The sequence below is a fragment of the Athene noctua genome, chromosome 2, assembly GCF_965140245.1.
Source record: "Athene noctua chromosome 2, bAthNoc1.hap1.1, whole genome shotgun sequence".
Classification (NCBI taxonomy): domain Eukaryota; kingdom Metazoa; phylum Chordata; class Aves; order Strigiformes; family Strigidae; genus Athene; species Athene noctua.
Window position 1 is genome coordinate 97,225,684 of NC_134038.1, and position 13,867 is coordinate 97,239,550.

General features: G+C 43.0%; 1 protein-coding gene across 1 annotated transcript in view; it reads left to right on the forward strand.

The window, feature by feature from the left end:
• The window catches only part of HIVEP1 (HIVEP zinc finger 1), a 127,824-nt gene extending 117,282 nt beyond the window's left edge, over positions 1 to 10,542 (forward strand). Inside the window, exons 9-11 of the mRNA XM_074899678.1 lie at positions 1,393 to 2,472; positions 5,322 to 5,429; positions 9,795 to 10,542. Of these exons, the coding sequence (XP_074755779.1) occupies positions 1,393 to 2,472; positions 5,322 to 5,330 (1,089 nt within the window). The 3' untranslated portion in view covers positions 5,331 to 5,429; positions 9,795 to 10,542. The remainder of the gene's footprint in view (positions 1 to 1,392; positions 2,473 to 5,321; positions 5,430 to 9,794) is intronic.
• The last annotated feature ends 3,325 nt before the right edge of the window (positions 10,543 to 13,867 follow it).

Genomic DNA, 13,867 nt, shown 5'->3' on the forward strand with positions numbered 1-13,867 from the left:
AGAAGGGCATTTGGCTGAGTTTACTCCCTCATCGAACAGAACCATTGAAGCCTCAAGATAATATTCGCATAATTAAAAATGTTGAAAGGTCTTAATTAATATAGCTTTAATAATTGTCTACATTAACATATATGTTTTTAAAAAGCATGTAAGTAATACAAGGCAGTAATTCCTTCCCAGACCTACCTCCTCCTTTCGCAGACCAAAAGAATTGGCAGCTGCGTGCCTGATGGTTAATCTACAGTCTGTTTCTATTGTGAATGGTTGTGGATCCCGCTACTTGCAGTTGAGACAAGGGGTCAAGCCAGTTTAGGAAGGCTGTTGTATGTTCCTTCAAAAGCATCCATACCAGTTTATCAGGATTTCTTGTGAGGTGTCAGACAGGACTTAATTCTGAGAAAGATGTTGGCTTCATTCTCACACCCGTCTTCCTTTTTAGACTGGTCAGCACTGTGTAGTCAGTAAATCACATTCTCCTTTAACCAGTACATTTCCTACCAGCAGTTATCAAAAGCATTTCTGTTAGTGCTTCGTTTTTGTGCCTGCTCTAGAGATTTCTTGAGAGTTTGGTCAAAACCACAGAATTACCATTTAGGACTATATAAACTAGATAATGTTGTACCATGCTTTATGTGTTATGAATATGCCTAAAACTAAAAGATACTGCAAGATTGCAATTGCACTTTTAAGATTCTTGGTTTAGAAGTTTTTAGGAAAAGAGTTGCCAGCCTTGGTTGGTAACACAGGCTATATGAGAAGAGAAGGGATCATATAAATAAAATTATTGGTCCAGGTTTGAGCACCAAAACACAGTAAGCTGAGGCAGCAGTGGGATGTGGGTCCTATGTCTCTCTTTGGTATCTGCCCATCACCTCCGCTTCTGTGGGCACTGTAGTTGTCATCCATCTCTTGTTATTGCTTATTACTCATCTTCCACATTAGAAGCACCTACAGACAAATGTGCGGCGATGCTGCCTCTGCCTGCCGGAGGCTGTAAGGGCTCCAGGATAGCATCAAAACTGCCAGCTTATGCGGATTTAACCTATTTGCCTGAGGTGATTTCCACAGAAAACAGTTCTCCAAAGCTGTCTTGCTCCTTAAAAAAAAATACAAAGGATATTCAGCAATATTTTCAAGTACTAGTGTTCAGGGAGAAATTAGCCAGGGTAATTAGGAGGGGAAAATTCAATTAGTGGGTGAGGAAGGAGCTGGAAGAAGAAAGAAAGGAAATTAGTTCATTGTTCAAGCAGGGCAGTATACACTGTGAGCCAGTTTGTTGTTGTTTTTTCTTAAAAGAGAGTGTGGGAAGCACTCCCGGCTACCTTGCGTTTTCATTTCACTCAAGGATAGCAGTGGCCGCCGCGTTAACGTGCCTGTGTTGTTCCTTCCCAGAGCACGCCTTCTGTCAGCTCTCCCTCCCCACCAGTGGACCGCAGCATGCAGACAACAGCACCGCCACCCTATGCCGAAATCCCAGAGGAGAAGCTGGCCGGGTGCCCACAGCGCGCCGCCGAGCCGAGTGCTCCCCAGACTCACCTCTTCAGCCACCTCCCCCTGCACTCGCAGCGGCAAGCCAAGGCACCCTACGGCACGGTACCTGTGGGGGGGATTCAGGTGGTCCCCGCCGGCCTGGCCACCTACTCCACCTTCGTTCCCATCCAGGCGGGGCCGGTGCAGCTCACCATCCCTGCCGTCAGCGTGATTCACAGAACTACCAGCGCCCTCGGGGAGACGGGCAGCACGGCCGCCGGTGCCACCGCAAATCCCATGGGAGTCGCCGAGGTGAACAGCGTCGTGCCGTGCATTCCCATAGGCCAGGTGAGCGTGCCGGGCATCCAGGGACTCGGCACGCCTGGCCTGCAGCCTCTGCCGCCGCTGGGCATGGAGACGGTGAACATCTTGGGCCTGGCAAACACAAACATCGCCCCGCAGATGCGCCCTTCGGGAATTACCCTGAATGCCGTGGGCCTCCAGGTTTTGACCGCCGGCGCGGCCCCGCAGGGCAACCCCAGCCCGCAGGCCCACATTCCCGGCTTGCAGATACTGAACATCGCCCTGCCGACCCTCATCCCTTCCGTCAGCCCCGTCGGTGCCGAGGGGCCAGGAGCCTCGGAGGTGCCCACCTCGAGCGGCAAGGCCTGCGAGGCTCAGCCGGAGCCGGCTCCTGTCAGCTTCCCCGCGGCCGAGGTCAGCCAGGCCAGCAGGGCCGTTTCTCCTCAGGCGGCGGCCGGCAGCCAGCGGTACGGTGGGAAGAGCCATGCCGAGCCCACCTCGCTGACCGACTACGAGCGACCCAACGGTCCGGGGAAAGCAGATCCTGAAAAAACTGACCTCGCGAACCCCTCCAAGCCAAAGCGCGACATCCCTTCCCTCCAGGCGAGGAGGGCTGCCCCGGCAGAGCCCCGCTCCAAGGCGAATCCCGACGTGTTAACCAAGTCCCCGGTCCACCGAACTGTCTCCCCGGACAGACAGGTACACAGGCCAGCCGCCTTGCCCCGGCGGCAAAACACGGTGCAGTTTAGCGATGGCAGCAGTGACGATGAGGATAGACTTGTAATAGCAACCTAGTTTTTGTTTTTCATTGTGTTTTTATTTTTTTGGGGTTTTTTTTATAACACTTACAGGTTTCTTTGCAAACCTTCCTTTCCTTAAAGCACATTTTTCTGACACAAACCCATTACTAATCTTCGTGCAATCATGAACTCTTGACCAATAATTGTTGTTTCTTGTCAGCTCCAGCCATTTTTGTACATGTTGTATAGACGATTGTGCCTTTTTGGAGTTTTATGTTTAGAAACCTGTACAGATTGTTGAATATATATATATAAAATATATATATATAAAATATGTATATTAAAACCAGGTAGTTGCTTGTGTTTAGTAAGTAAACATCCTATGTCAGATAAATAAAGGATTAAATTATATGTTGCACTGTTAAATGTAAATTTTTATGGCTGTGGGACAAAGTTTCTGTGTACAGATCTAGTATGTAAAACTCCATATTTATTGTATCCATATTAGTCTTGGAAAAGGGTCTGTCCATCTTTCTTGTGTAAGACGGTAGCTTTACACTCAAAAGAGAAATACAGTATCTGTGTTATGAAATATTACAGTAAAATTTTGTTTACTGACTTTACCATTGCTTATGTTGTGCCTTCTTGATGCAGCCCGGTAGTTGGAGAGGTCCTTGACTCGTCCCTTTTAATACCCGTTCAGCTTGAAAGGATCCGGTGGTGGTGTGTGCCCCCGTGGTTTCACCTGCCACGAGAGGGAGAGTTCGCTCTGCAGGCTTCCTTGGAGCAAAACCTTCCATTTCAAAACATCCAGTGATGGCAAAGCAGGGAGTCCTTCAGCTTTTTGTAGAGTGAGCAACCATCCACCTCGTGTTTTTAACACTTCCCAACTAAAATTTGAAGACTTCCCTGAGGGAAAATAGTGAAAGGGTCAAGATGAAGTATTTTTTTATTTGTAATCTTGAACTATAAAACCACTTTTTATTGACATTAAAATGTTGTTACACAAGAAAGGAATAATTCTTTGTGTGTTCTTAATTGCACCATCTGCCATACAGTTGGTGAAAATGCCACTGCTGTAATGAGGATTTGGCATTACCAATTACCATCAACTTCGTATGACACTGCATTTCAGGTGATTTTCATTTACAGGTAGACAAAGCCCATTTCTCCCTAAATATGGCTTTGTCTTACTCATGCGGGGTCAAAAAAGGGACTAGAGGCCTTACACATACAATTAATGTGCCCTTATATGAACAAACTCATCATTATGGGCATACAAGACATGGCTAGATCCCAGAGTTATTAAATTTGTTAAAATTCTGTTTGCACATAGTAAAAACAATTTAAAGTTGCCAATAAATTTTTTTAAGGGGTTCAGCTACTGCAGGAGACAAGTCTCACATGTTACAGGGCTACACATTCCTGAGAGTTTCAAATTGACCTGGGATGCGTGCTGTAATTTTAAATAGAGTTGGTTTTCTGCGGTGTGCTTGTATCACATTCTTGCAGAATTTTATCAAATCATTTTAACAATGAAATTCCAGTAGAAAACCAGAAGATGTAAATTAAAAGCATGATCACCTTTATGGAAATAACAGGGATGAGCGCATATAAAACAACTGGAAGTAACGGGTGGGAAGCAAATCTTGAAAAAATACCAGGAGTGAACCTGAATGTGAGCTGGGCTGCGTTGTTCACAGATTAACTCCTGTACCCAACTCAGAGAAGTAATTCATACCTTGTACTGCTCGTACTCAAGAACAGCCCTATCCTAGATCCATTTTTAACTGTACATTGGCTTTTGTACTATACTCACATTGTGCTCATTACATTATTCCATTACGGTGTGTTGTAAAACTGTAGGCGATGTTGAGTGAGCTTTATTAACTTTCAGAAAGAGCACTTCACTACCAGAAAATCATTTATATTACTGTGATTATCAGCCAATTGTACTAATCCAGTAATTAGAAACGCACGTACTAGAAAGGAGAAATTACTCCTGGCTCAGCCATGAACGTTGGTATAATTCCTTACTGTGCAGAGCCTCACTGAGGGCCCGAGCACCCGAACCACAAAGCACTCTCAACTCACATTGAACTTAATGAGAGTTAAGAGTACTTGGCACCCCACTGCGCCAGACTTCAAGTTTGTGAGTGTCTTATGTGCAACCACTGTGTAACACGTCACTGTGCATTCGTATGTTCCTTTTATGAACATGTAGTGATGTCAGTGTCTCTTACATCATTACCATTTATACTGAACATGTGAAATTACCTGAACCAGCTGGAGTTTAAAAAGCACATTGCTGCATTACATTTTGAGAGCCTGAAACTTTTGCTAGCGGGGTCAGGTGAAGGTTTATTGTTAATGAGCTCAAGAAACTTTGCATTAGTTTCAGCTTCTTTAAAATGGACACTTACCAGTAAACTAGGACTAGGCTATTTAATTTGACCATATTTGTCTACAGCATGCCAAAAAAAGGGATGACTGGATCAAATAGGTTTACAGCAAAGTAAAACTTATGTCCAAACTTTTGAATGCTATCACAAGTATTACTAGTTATCTGAATTTTATAAGGAAGCAGTGAGTAACAAATAAGTTGCTGTTCCATATGGCCTGAAGTCCTGATTTTGCTAACCATTTAGGAACTCCGGAGATTTAATGTATACACATCTTAAATATTTACTTGACTAGCAATTTGTGGTGTGCTCATGTTCTAAGGATTAATTCCAGGAAGTCACTAATTTAAAAGAAAATCCAACCTGGTGAATCAGGTGATCTACATGTGTCTCTTTTCTATTCTAGGTGTTTTAAAGCATCAAGGTCAAAATACGGAAGTGGTATCTTCAAGAATAAGAATATCAAGACAACAGATATGTCATAAAGAGAAATGTTGAGACAATGTGTCACTTGGTAAGTTATTAGTAGGACAATAGAGGGAAAGGACCAAGAGAATGGGTACTGTTGGGTAGTGAGCAATCATCACACTTAGCCAGGCAAATGAGCATTGTTTGAAGCAGGATCTCCACTAACAATGAAAAAATTAGCAGGTAGTTGCAGATATATCTAACCTTGTTCAAATAGAGTTCGGAGGAAAATCAGAGGAAATCACACCCTTCTAGAAGATAAATGTTTGTGGTCCTGAACATTATACTGTTTCCCTTCCCTTCCCATGTTTCTAAATGGATATTCCTTGAGGTGCCTCTACAACTTGTGCAACATGAAAAAAAAACAAACTAGGCGCGTGACCAGACTTGAGAGAAGGCTAAAGTCCGTACCTCTCCTCTGTTAGTGTCTATCATTTTCATTTTAATCATGCGTGTAACCATCTATATTATATGTGTGTCCTGCATCAGGACAAGCCTGTCACCACTGTTGACAACTATGTTTTCATTCTGAATTAATTATTTTTATTTTAAATTGTGTTGTATCTTTATTCTCTTGTCCAGAGTCATTAGTGATGGAACAATTGCACTCTTCTTGCCACAAGGTTCCTTCTGTTCAAGTCAGTAGCAAACACCTCAAGAGACTTGCCAGTGCAGGATTAGGCTGCATTTCAGATAGTATAAATTATCACAGCTGAATTGGGGTAAATAGCACCGTGGCTGTTTACTCAGGGATCAATTTTTAACTGTCAGACACCCTCTGGCAAATCCAGCACAGCTGTTTAAACATTAAAAAGCCAGGGCAAGTGTTGCTCCTCGGTGCACCCAGGCAGTCTGGCATCTTTCACACAACCTCACTGAGGGGGTGCAAGCAGGTGCTAGCTAAAGGCTGGGTACAAATGCAGCTACAGTAAGGACGTAGCATGGTCAACTTCCACGAGACCCATGCAGATGCTTCCCTGTTATCTGCCAAAAGCCTTCACTAGAAAAAGAATCAACCAGTAGCCTGTAGCTCTTCTCTTTCAACTCAGACCTCAATTGATTTCTGACTGCAATCCATGATGTTTGCTGGTGATGTGGGTATCTGATTTTGAAGACAGCATGTTCCCCTGCTGTTCATATAACATTGGTTTTGGAATGTGGACTCTTATTAAATGTGTCTATGTTCCCCGTTTGGGCTTTAATAAGCTACAGCATGACCTACCTGTCACTTCTTAGGCCAAGACCTAAACCGGAGACAACCACTTTTGCTGTAACTGGCCTCAGATCTCTTGATCTGTAGCATTACATCCCCAGATGCAACTCCCACCTTCTGGGACATAGCTGAAATAAAAGAAACTTACTAGGTTCAGGGCTGCCCTGCCCTGCATTGATTACTGCTGCTGTTCACACTTTTGCTCCTTTCACTTCTCAAGTAACTCCCTGTAGCTTCAGATTGCTGTAAATTATACTCTGAGCCCACAGTTGGTCCGTATGGGCCAATCCCCTGCCAGAAAGTCTGCCAGCAGTGTTTTGCATACAAGCACATTCAAATGCACATCACATGTGTTTCGTCTCAGACAATGTGCTGAGGCTGAACACAGTCTGGCCCACCCCAAATACAAAGATATACCATAAAACAAAGACATGACATGCCATGCTTTACACTTAGCTAAACATTCTGTATGGGTTCTTAATAAACAGCTTTATCTCGCCTCCAGTTTACTGACACGTATGTTAAACAGAATATAAAATGAACTTGTCACTATATGGCTTATTCCAAAAGTCCTCATCTTTTGCAGGATAAGCCTCACTGAAGCTTTATAAACACTTTAGTTTAAAACCTGTAAACTGCCTTTCAATCGTGTTTAATATGGGGATGGTTTCATCAAAACAGAATAAAAAATGCTCAGCTTTAGTGTGACTTGCCAAAAGCTGGGCAAACCAAACAATCTACAAGTAAGAGTGCTTGCTCAAGATAGTAGCATTAATCTGATCTATCTGACCAGCCACTACTGCTGTTGCTTTTGAAAGATCCTCTGAGAAAAGCTACATATAGCAGAGAATCCTTACCTCGCTGTTATGGTTTATAATATGAACAATAGGTGTCATCCATCCTAGGTGACCGTTGAGGTTAGTCTCTAGTTGTGAATGTTAAATTATGAATGTCTTAAAAAAACAATTGTCTTTCCATGTCTAAGGGGTCTCAACACCTACAGATGGCCATTTTTAATGACACATAATATACCAGAGACTTACACCGCATAGAAACCATTTATGGTTTATGTCTTTGAGGATGAGACCACTGTCTTAGGTCGAGACATGAGCTTGCTAACTCAGTTGCTGGCTTAGGATAAAAACAAGCTACTTTAAAAGACTTCAAATTGATTATTATGTAATTTTATGTGGAATGTCTGTGGGTGGATGAGCAAACAGCAACAAGGATGTAACAGCATGTACTTAATTGATTTGATGTTCATATTTTGCTCCAGAAATGCTGAATCAAAAAAAAAAAAATCCTTATGGTAAAGGTGTTGCTGATGTTATGTTTATCCTTTCACTGCTCCCCTCTATACTGGCCAGACTACTCAAAATGTTAAGAGGTAGCTGGTGATTTTCAGGTATTGCATGTGTGGTCCAAGGAAACCATGCTGGCTGAAAGATGCCAAGGCTTTACATTCCTACGGTTCAGTCATGGAAACAAAACTTGTCCTAAGATGAGTCAATTAGACAGGCATGCTTAGTTTTCTTTGGTAATAGTAGGCTTGTTTTTCCCAATAAGGTCAAATGTTAAGGCCTGTTTGGTTTTGTGGCTGTACTCTTCGGTGTATTTGAAATCCATTACCATGCATGAGGCTTTCATGCTGGAAACAGGCCAAAGGCAGGCTGTTTGTAAAGTCAAATACCCCTAGCATTTCCTCTTTTTGTTAACATGGCTACAACATCCCTTTGGGCTTCAGAAATTCTATTTGTGGTTCATTCAGGTCTAAGGTGCTTTGGTGTTGGTACCTAAATACATTAACAGTTGGATTCCTCTCCAAGAAAATCATGGACCATTAAGAGTTGTTCCCCACCCATCAGCTTCAGATGCAGCTGTGGAAGTGAGTTTGCAGCCCACTTACAGCACAGTGCTCATTCCCACTGCAGCAGCAGCAGTGGCCCTACTTTTGTGAGGGGCTTTCCCGGGGACACAGGTCCGAGGCAGGAGTGATTGCTGGACGTGCACATGCAGTGATGGACTAGCACGGAGGGGGCATCGCCGCAAACATCCACCTGCGTCCCAGGGCCATGGCACACCAGTAAGGATTTGGCTCAGCACCAGGCCTTGTGCAGGTGCAAATTTTGAAAAAGGAGTTAGGCACCATCAACAGGACCTACCCAGATCTGAAGCAGCTAAGTAGAAAGCTACTATCTTGAGACTTTCCCATCCCTTATGACCAAGGAAGGATTAAAGCAAAACAAAGGATTAAAAGGCACCTTTTGACAGAAATCTTCAACAAACCAGAAGGAATTTTGACATAAAGCCAAAATTCCCTGTTCAACAGAAAATTGCTACAGCTCTGTTCCTACTAAGACTCAAAAACTCCCTAGCCTGCGCTGCTGCCCTTCTGGGTCTCCTCCACAGGATCTAGCAACAAGGTAGTGTGTTCCTGCAAGGCTCTCCATGCCTCAGGCACACTTGTGTGCAGATAGATCGTATTTTTATACAATGCAATCACAAGGGCTTCATTCTGAAAATGTGAGTGTGAGAAAAAGGAAATTATGATACTCACCTCTTATACACTTGGGCACCAATACTGCAGCAGTGGCACCCTCTGCCACTCAGCCCGAGGAGTGCAAGGAAGGATGTAGTCACCATCCTCTCATGGTAGGCTTGAAGTGTACTACTGCTGCACCAGCTCTCTCCTCATCAGCAAGGGCGGTGATGCCCCTCAGCTCCCCGGTAAGTGGGGCACCTTCATTAGTTATGCCTCCTTCCCAGGAGGATGCTCCAAGCTCCTGTGCTTGAGCCTAGGCCAGTTGTGGGCACTTGCTGGCAGAAATGAAGCCACGATACAGGAGAGAGAGAAACCAGGCTGCAAGACAGCAAGCCAGCGAGAGTACTGCACTGTAACCAGGCTGTTAGGTTCTTCAGGCACAGGAAGGCAGCGTCTTGTATTTCAGCCCTGTTACCCAGTGTTAGGTGTGTCCCTGGCTTGCAAAAACAGTCTAGGAGCCAGAACAGAAGCAAATGTTGAAACAGTGCCTCTTTGCAAAACAGAAGTCATGTTTTTGTCTGGACACCAGATAGTTTTGCTCTACCAACAAATCAAATGGATGGTTCAGAAACCATTTTTAACACTTAGGGACTTAAATTGTGTTTCTTTGTTTATTCCCATACCTGTAATCATCTGTGACTCTTTATTATTTACAGTGTTTCAGAGCAAGAGCTCACACACCTAATGATGATTAATTCTGCTGGACTGGGTAACTGGCTCCCCTGTGGATATCCTGTTTTCCTGTGAATCATCATTCCTCCTTGAGACATCCTCCAACTCAGATCAAAGATTCAGAATGTATTAGATATGAAGACATCAGACAGCTCAAACAAATTAGAAAAGACACACGAAGAAATGCAACCCACCTTCTCCCTCCCGTCCTGCTGAAAATTGACATGGTGACACAATCCTAAATACTTGTTATACAAGAAACAGTAGAAAGACAAAAAGAAGAAAAAATGAAAGAGACTTTTGAAATTTAGTTTACCCAGAGTCTTCTACAAATTACCTTTTCTAAGTATTTGCACTTTTGTACTTACTTACTTACTTCCCCCCTGCAGTTGGAAACTTTTCAAGCTAGATCTCCATCTGATGGAAATGACATCCATAAGCTTCAGCAAGAGCTGCACTAACAGCATCAGTGGAGGACTTGGTACTGTCCATTTAAGTATTGAGCCTTGCCTACAAACACACAAATTAAAGGAACATAAAGCCAAGTGGTCTGTTTTTTCAAGTCTATGCAGTCTCTTGTGTTCTTGATGGTTTTATTCAATTTTCCATTTAACAATATGAAGAACTGAAAAAGTTCTGTACCAGTGAAATGCCAAAACCTAAGGTCATAAGGTCAAACTAGATTATCTTAATGGTCTCTTCTCCCCTTGCAATCTTTGAACACAGGTTTTATCGGACAGAGCAGTTAGTCTTTATTTCAGCAGTGTTTGATCTTCAGGACTGCACAAATAACTAGTCTTTTAAGATTCTGAACTCTTTTTAAAAATAGAATTTTAAACTCTCCTTTTAATGGATGCCTTTTAATCCTTAAGAACAAGAGCTGTGTTTGATCTAAGACAATGGACAATGTGTTTGGATAGTCAGAGAGAACATTTTTATGGGAGTGTTTGAACAATATATTGTGTTTTTTCATTAAGGACCACAGGACTATCCTTTTTTTCTGTCATTAAACTCATATAAAAGAAAGATAAAATGTGCTGCTCTTATACCTTAAAGTGGATTGCACCAGGCTTTTAGTCCTAGTCTTCTAAATCTTCTGTTAGCCTTCTGCACTTCGAAGGGAAAAGAAACACTTTTAACCCTACACACTGTGAACACTCACTTGAAGGCAATGGAGGAAAGAATACCCTGCAGGAATACACTCTGCAAATACTCAGCAAAATCATTAGATCTGCATATTTATCACACAGAATTGTCTAGGTTGGAAAAGACCTTGAAGATCATCCAGTCCAACCATTAACTGAACACTGACAGTTAACCTAACATTGACAGTTAAATTCTTAATCGGTGAGGTTTTGTCAGAATTAAGGGTGGTTTTTTAAGCCAGACTATAGTTTGTCCAAGTCCCTGTGTGGAGTTCAGCTGTTTATGTTTTCTCTGAGGAAAAATATCAGTAAGGTCTGATGATGACTTGTTCTCTGCCTCAAAAAAAGCCCTGATGTGGCAGTATCAACATACAGCATGGTTGTGAGAAGCACATGAACTGAGCCCAAAGTTTGCCCCTTGCTGCAGCTTCCAGCTGGGGACAGCTGTCAGGGCCACCACAGCTGTCCAAGGGAGGTGGAACTGGGTTTGAAGGAATGAGGGCCAAATAACATGAAAATTATTTGCCTTCTGCACAGAGACAGAAACCTTGTTGTCTAGTCCTCGGGACAAATGGATAATCTTTTTGATTTCCTAATCCATGGTATTTCTGTTGTTTTCATGACCCTTCCCCCCTTTAATTGGACCCATGTATGCAATACACATGTAATTAGCAATGCACTGGAAATGACTGATAACATCATTTTCCAACATTTGCAAGAAAGGGGAGGGGGCAACTGTTGGTCTGTCCAATCTGGAACGTGGCCTGTAGGTGCCAGGTAGGCATGCCAGAGCATGTGCTTGAAACTTCACCGGGCACATCCAACATTGTACCTGGTGCTTTGCCTCCTCCAGATTCTTCCCTGTCAGTTCATCCAGGGCAGTGGCGAGGGAGCTGAGGACTGCTAGCTTTTTAATCAGATGTTAGCTAGTGCCTCGAAGAAGTGCAAACTCCTACCTCATCCTATTAGGGACCATTTACTGAGTACATTTTGTGTTTTGTGTGTATATGATAATGCAGTTTTGTCAGTCCCATGCTGGAGTACTGAACCAGACAATAAAGCTGTCTGCATAATGACAGTGCCAAACAGGGGGAGTGGGGGGAAAACTGAACTAAAGCTAGGTTTGTGTGTTGTCCCTCTAGGAATTACTTTGTGAGTTTCTGGCACCAGCATAAAAAATGAAGCCATCTGAGAAGAGACTGGACTTCGCTACTTTGGAGGGTGAGGGAGAATGCTTTTAAAATGTTTGGTCCAGAAAAATTAAGACAAAGCCTGGACTCGGTGTTGTCATAAGCAGTCTCCTACTGCCTTCAGGAGGGCCAGGATTTCACTCACATATTTTTAAGGCTAGAGTATGGAGAGTATCTTACAACAGAGCATGGGTATTTCTGGCACAATGGGGATTGCTGTTAATGACACCGGAAAGTGAATTTTTTTTTTTTTTTTTTTTTTTTAACCTGGCATTGCTCCTTCGAGCAAATTAAAGTCTGATACATTTGCATTTCTATGTGTCATTAACCCAGACACCTACTGCAGGGCCTAAAGCTTGTGTCTGCTGGCAAGACTAAATCCTACTAATGCGCTTTTCCTAACGCACTGAGGGAATCTGGAGTCTCTCCTTTTGAAGCTGACTTGCTATTTTGACTAATTGCTTCTGGTAACAGTTAATAGCATTTTGCAAAGGCACTTCATCTGCTGACAGCAGATTGATGTAAGAAAGGGACACAGTTCACATTTCCAAAGGGAGCATTGGGAAACCCATTACCAGCTTCATTAATCTGTTAATAATAAAATTAAAGTACAAATAAAATGTGACAAATTGGGTTCTGTTGTGAAAGTCACTTTAACAGGAGGCTCTGAATAAAGGTCAAAACAGACTCTGATTTCTGCTGTGTTTTAATAGTAGAATCAGAGGAGAGCATTGTAGAAACGCTGTAATTAATCTGGCGATACTATAATTGTCCCCAAACGATACAGAGAGTATGACAAGTGATTTTTTTTTTCCTTGAGCACATTTACAAAACCTGGAACACAAAGCTTTGTCACACAACATTTAAGTGCTAATCCAATTTCACAGGAAGCTTTCAACAACGTAGGTACAGTAGATTAGATTGGCTTACTTTTGCTTGCCTGCGTACTTGCAGCTGCTACCTCAGTCAAAAATCAGGTTCACCCAGCACAGGGGCAAAGGAGAGAAGAAAAGCCCTGCAGGTGTAGATCTTCTAGCAGCAGTCACAGAAATGAGCCTGACATTGGAAAAAGGCTTCATCGAAGAGTCAATAAACCAAATCAAACAGCCCTTTTCTGGCAAGGATGGGGCTGGCTTGCCACAAGCCCTTGTTTAAAATGAAAACCATATAAAATGAGCTTACCATCCACCCCTTGTTTAAGGACTATCCCCCTAACCTATCGGTGCCTCCTGCATCTCTAACATTAGCCTTCCTAGCCACATCCTAGGTTGGCGGGATATCTTAGTCTAGTCTCTACACTTAAATAATCCTCCTGCTGTGATCTTCAGCTAATACCAACAGAAACAAAACTGCAAAGAATGAGACCCATTTCAGCCTTTCCGAGGCACAGTGTTAATGGGTTCGGTAGAAAAACGGCCAATTTATCTAAGTTCCTGCTTATTACAGTTGAGCAATTGCCCCAAAAGCAATCAGTCAGTCGCAGAGCATAATTTGGGGACACAGCTGCAACGAATGGAGGGCTTCCTGCAGCCTGGCAAAGCACCGTCTGCTGGGAGCACCTGAACCAAAGGCACACTTATTAGAGAACCCAGCCAGGCAAACAAATACATAAACATGTTAATGTGAAGTATTTGAAGAGAATGGCTCATTAAGTCAAGCAGGATGACTATATGGAAAACTGATAGCTCTTTTTAAAAATCAGCAGGAGGAAAAGGAGAAGGC